The sequence below is a fragment of the Gekko japonicus genome, unplaced genomic scaffold (genome assembly GCF_001447785.1).
Source record: "Gekko japonicus isolate JY-2015 unplaced genomic scaffold, Gekko_japonicus_V1.1 scaffold1437, whole genome shotgun sequence".
Taxonomy (NCBI): domain Eukaryota; kingdom Metazoa; phylum Chordata; class Lepidosauria; order Squamata; family Gekkonidae; genus Gekko; species Gekko japonicus.
In genome coordinates, this window is record NW_015170324.1 from 128,889 (window position 1) to 134,887 (window position 5,999).

A 5,999-nucleotide genomic window follows, 5' to 3' on the forward strand; every position below is an offset into this window, starting at 1 on the left:
CTTTCCTCCACACAACATTTTATCCTCATGCCACCCCTCAGAGATAGATTGGGCTGAGGGAGGAGGACTGTCCAAGGCTAGTTGTAGATTTGAACCCCGGATCATCCCAGTTCTAGTCCGGAGCTCAAACTACTACACCGCATAGACATTATGATTTGTTCATTGAATCTAAAGATTAATACAACATTTGTATGATAGTGGTAAGCAACGGGCATGATCTATTCCTTCAAGCCTTGGAAAGACTGGTGGGGGGCAATAAAGAACTGCATCTTTCTCCAACATCCTCCATAGCAAAAGATTTTGCAAAGACTTTCTTCAGCTTCTCTTCAATCTGTTTATATTTAGTAATCTTTCAACTCCTTTGCTGTCAACTTGCATTCATTTTGCTAGACTTGTAGAATCTTTTTGCTCACTTGTTTGGGCAAGACTGTCACTTTTAATGGAAACGCTATTGTCTGTCATGGTCTCCCTTCTGTTATAGCAGACTGAACACAGTCAAATTGTAACTGTTGCTAACATCAGGATCTGTAATATTTAGACTTTTCTTTGTGTTGCCAATATAGAGAAAACATTTATTGTGTACAGTGCAAGCTATCAAGGCTGAATTATAGTGGGTCTCCTACTATCCAATCAGTTTTGCAAAGGAAATTGAATCTATACCAAATGGTTGCGCTGTCATGTTTGTATGGATGTGAGGAGCATAATTCCCCACTGTATATTTGTATATTGCCAGCTGAGACCCCAACAGTGACTTCTCTTGGGAAGTTTTATACTCATATATTGTACAAAGATAGCTCGACACAAAATACATACCACATCAAATGTGGAAGGTTATATCTTTATTAGTAGAATACAGAGAGCAACCCATTCAGTGAAAAACCCTAACAGTGATACAGTTAAATCAAGATACGTGTGATTCTTGGCCTTGATTTAGCTTTGATCATTTCCCAACTCTGCAATTTCTTGGGTAATATTAGTACGGTAGTCCTAGCTTCATCTGTTAGGCAAAAGACTTAGTGACCAGCTTGCTTTGTTTTTTAAGGCCTTGCCTGTATACAATGGCAATAGTTGTTCATTGCTGATAAGATGTGTAATATTGTCTTTCTCCCATTCTGTATTAACCTTCTCTTAATATTCTCAGAAGATAAACTTGCCTCATAATACTGTGCAGTGGTTGTATCCTCAGCTGGGCCTTTATACATTTGCAAGATGCAAAACCAACCCATTATGCCACCTTGTTTTCTTTTTTTAACTCTGTTTCAGGTACCTGCTCCCAGACAACAATAAAGCATCAAAACACAAAACTCCTGTGATTAAAAAGAGTGTGAATCCCCACTGGAACCACACCTTTACTTTCGGTGGTTTGAATCCCAGAGATATACACAATGTCTGTGTAGAGCTGACTGTCTGGGACAAAGAATCCCTTGCCAGCAATATCTTCCTGGGAGGCGTTCGTCTGAGCACTGGAAGTGGTAAGAGGGGTAATTTAAATAGCTGTGAACTAGATAGGCATAATTCCAGATGGGCAACTGTGTTAGTCAGTAGCGGCAAAGCAAAACTGGAGATGAATGGCACCTCTGATACTAACAGAGATTTTATTCCAGCAGCATGAGCTTTTTGTGAGATGTGGCTCACCTCATCAGAACTATCATGTCTTAACATCCTTTAAAACAATATGTTTATATTAACAGAAAGGTGGGATGAGGAAAGGGAAATGTTACAGAGAGAATGTAGTATCATCAAACATGGTGCAATCAAAGAGTAATCAGTTGACTCAGAGTGGCTAAGGACCATTCTAAGCAAAGTAGGATTAAAATCTAGTCTAGAAAAATGAGAATGAGACATGATAAGCAGACAGTATAGGAGGTTAGGGAAGTATAGTTGAACATCTGTAAAGAGTGGAGATATAGATGATACTAGCAGCTCTAGTGAATGAGAAATCTGAAGTCCTTGTTGAGGCGATAGTCTTAAATTTACTAATGAATTCTAATTCAGCAGTTTCATGGTGTTGTTCCTTTGCAGGATAACAGTGACTTATCTGATAGAATCTCTTACCTCCCCCTATAGAGTGGGGTGGGGAGTTAGAACTAGAGATGTCATTGAATGTACTGTAGCCCTTTTGCACAGAGTACTTCAGCAGTTCATAATGCCTGGTTTCAGAGTGAGGCAAACATTCTCAGCTGTTGAAGTCCTCTATGGCTTGGAACCAGTCTGCCCTGTCTTATGTGTACAGTCAAAACCTTTGTCCTAGATGAAGAGCAGGTGGGCATAACCCCTGAAAATGTGATCATTCACACAAATAAGACCCATACTTATAGATTACTAGCCTGATACCTGTGCTTTGCTATGGTATTTAAGTTCCGTAAATCCAGTTATAATACTGATTATGTGAAGTTTGAAGTGTAACATTTGTTGTAGGAATTCTAATGGAGAAGACTGTAGTGTAAAAAATGAAGTGAGACATACACACTGTGTTTTTTCTTGACTGAGGGACCTCTCTGTAGACCACATTGGTGGTTATGCCCTCAGGTGCTAGGATCACCAAGCTGCTAGGTGAGCTCACTCGGGAGCAGGCCACATAGAACTGTCCATGTGAGAAGTAGTCATCTCTGTTAAGTCAATTCCTGCCATCTTAAGTGTCTGGCCTTGGGACTTGTTGATGGTCATAGCAAAGCAGACCTTGAGGGAAAACTGCAGCCTCTTGAACTCGAAGGGGTTTTGCTGATGGTATGAGTGGTATGCAAGCTATGCAAGGTATGAGCACTGATTCTCCTCAAGCACTGCCGGTGAGCAGTGTGGCCTTGATGATGTTCCCGTGCAGGGCTTTCACTTGCAATCTGGTGCCACTGCAGAGTTTGGGAGGGTTGAAGTTCTGCAGCAGTATCACTGGAGCCCCCACTCTGAGGAGAAGCTTGTGGGCTGGGAAACCAGGAGGGTTGAGGGTGTTGAGAAACTCTACAGGGTAGTGGACCATGTCATCCATTTACACCACCGAGTCCACAGATCTGTACACCATTTCTGCTCCCTTGAAGGAGTTAAGTAGAGTTTTATTAATGATGGTAGCTCTGTCGTTCCTGGGGGTCAGAATGGCAATATCAGGGTAAATTCTGGCTGTTGGTTCTGGTAGGGTCCTCACTACTGAGGCCAGGCATTAAGGGATGTGTTTTTATCTCAGAACATTGAGATCCACAGCTGAGCAATCAGAAGCAGGTGGGTGCAAAGCAGGCAGGTTTTTACCTCAGAACTCTGAGCTACACAGTTGACCAATGGGGGGGGGGAGGCAGCAGCCTGCCAGGCACATGAAAAACAATTGGGGGAACACATTTTGCCCCTTTTTTACCCCCTTACGGGTTGTGTTTCTCAGAAATCTCGTTGTAGTGGGGGTTGACATCATGGTAGGAATGCACTCCCCTTATTTTGGGTTTCTTGGTGAAGGGGTTTGGCCTGGGCATTGAAATTTTTTTGGGGGGGGGTGAAGGGCATACCCCCCTTTTTACAAAAAACTTCCCATTTATGTTACATTTAAGAAGTGGGACTTAACTATGTATTCAAAACAACATCTGTGCAATCAGATATTAAGCAAGTTCATATGAACCAATTTTCTAGAACCCACATTGTGAGAAGTTAAATAACCTAATACAGGAAAGCATTTTTCTACAAATTTGGGTTATATCTCCATAGTGGGTGGGATTGTGGCTAAGCTGTGCCAGCAGCATCGCTAAGGTGATCCTGCTCGGGTGGCCTCCCTCAATGTCCCTTCCAACCCTTGACAGGCAGTTGTCTGTCAGGTGTAGGAGGGGTAGCGTGTTTGAAGGCATTAGGGAGGCTGTGCCAGCAGGATTGCTAAGATGCTGCTGCTTGGGCAGCCTCCCCGATGGCTTTCAATTCTCTGCCCTTGTTCCTGCACCTGATGGACAATCGCCTATGTGGTGTAGGAGGGAGAGGGGTATTGCAAGCAATTGTGGAGGCTGGGGTGGCATGATTGCTAAGGCATTACTGCTGGGGCAGGCTCCCTGATTGTTTTAAGCACCCTGCACCCACTGCTGCACCTGACAGACAGCCACCTGTCAGGTTTATGAGGTGGGGGGAGCGTGTTTGAAGCCACTAGAGAGGCTGTGCCAGCAGCATTGCTGCACCTTACAGGTGGTTGTTGGCCATTCCTGATTTCTTCAACTGTCATTAGCTCTCTGCAGTCCCCTGTAACTGTTTTTTTAAAAACCTCAGAACACTGAGCTCTACAGCTGACCAATCAGAGAGTGGGAGGTGCAAGGAGGTAGCAGCCTGGTAGCCACATAGGAAGCAATGGTGGGAGCACATTTTACCTCTTTTAACCCCCTTAGGGGTCAAATTTCTAAAAATCCCTTCTTAGTAAGCACCTACATCATGGTAGGAGTGCTCTTCCCAAATTTTGTGTTCCTAGGTCCAGGAGTTTGGCCTGGGCGTTGATTTTATGGTGAGAGGGCTTTCTTTTATATATATAGATAGAAGTCAGAAAATTTTCTCAACGTCTAAGACAGTGCAATGACTGTGAGTCTATAAAAATGCTGTGCACACAGAAAGCTAACTGGGACAATCCTGTTTGTTCAGAAGATGGGCTAACTGGTCTCACTGGATATGGCCACTGATAAATTCAAATCTCTTCAGTAACTCTCTCCTTTTGCTGCCTTGGAAAGTGAAACTAGACAGTGTAGCATTATAAAAATGGTCAGATTGGAATGATTCCAAATGCTCCTGTTGTTTGTTAATGGAGTTTGGTTGGGGGTCAGATCTTGGTTAGTAAATTGCCTACTGCAGATATCTTGTTTTTAACAGGACATACAGTGTGTTACAGCAGTATCTCAATGTTTCTCTCACTGATTGTTCAAATCTTTATTAAATTTTTCATTAATTGAAAAGTAGAATCACTTGAAAAGTAGGATTACTCCATTGAATGTGTGCATACAGCATTTTCATAACCTTTCTATTATTTTTAAAATAATTCATTTTGATTTTTTTAAATGAAGTATATTTTTCAATACAGTGCCTTTTCCCCTTGCATAAAACCCCAGTTTCCACAGGCTATAGCACAGAATACATGGCGTAGATTTTTTAAAAAGTGTCTTTCTGACTGCAACAAATAATATATATTGCACTTTCCAGGTTTGAGCAATAGTAAGGAAGTTGACTGGATGGATTCTCACGGGGAGGAACAGCTTCTTTGGCAAAGGATGATTGACAGCCCTGGAGATTTTGTGGAAGGTACACTGATGCTGAGATCCAGCATGGGAAAACGCAGGATCTAAGAGTACTGTTTATCCAAGAATGACTCCAAATACATTACTGGTATGATTACAGTATGATAAAATGGAGTCTGTCCTGCAGTGGAGCTCCTTCAGTTAGAGTTTGCACATGTAAGAATGGAGAAGACAAACACTCTTCTTCAGTTTGGACTTTAAATTTCCAGGAATGGATTATAAATGCATTCTGCACTTTCCTAGATCTGCATTCTTATCACTGCTATACCTTGTTTATCTGAAACACCAGTGATACTGGTGAAAATTACCTTCAAGACTTATCTCCACAGAGCACAATTAAAGCACATCCTTTGATAACATTAAAAAAATACATATTTTATATTGTCATAGAAAAGCAGTGATGAATAAAAAAGTTCAAAAAGCTGAATAACTGTGCAGGTTCATTCAGTGTAAGCACCTTTCAAAGAAGCTGAATAACTGGAATAAGAATAGAAAGATTCAGGTTGTAAGCAAGCTGTAAAAATGATTACTTCTATCTACTTCCTGCGTACAACTCAGATGCTAATTTCCATGAATGGTTCCCTATAGTGCGTTTGGTAATAAAGCAAGTCAAGGATCTTCAGTTCCTCACTCTGATAAAAGAACTGCTGTGTGGGAGCTTGAGACCAGCAGATATTAATGCCGTGTAAGGGAGAAGAGTCCCATAAATCTTAACAAGAGTGCACCCCCCTTGTATTTTAGCACTTCATGTAAAAGTGCAGGTTG

At 41.8% G+C, this 5,999-nt stretch overlaps 1 protein-coding gene across 1 annotated transcript in view; it reads left to right on the forward strand.

Moving 5' to 3' along the window:
* Positions 1–5,573, forward strand: part of SYTL5 (synaptotagmin like 5) — a 77,107-nt gene extending 71,534 nt beyond the window's left edge. The window contains exons 17-18 of the mRNA XM_015418101.1: positions 1,264–1,472; positions 5,140–5,573. Of these exons, the coding sequence (XP_015273587.1) occupies positions 1,264–1,472; positions 5,140–5,282 (352 nt within the window). The 3' untranslated portion in view covers positions 5,283–5,573. The remainder of the gene's footprint in view (positions 1–1,263; positions 1,473–5,139) is intronic.
* The last annotated feature ends 426 nt before the right edge of the window (positions 5,574–5,999 follow it).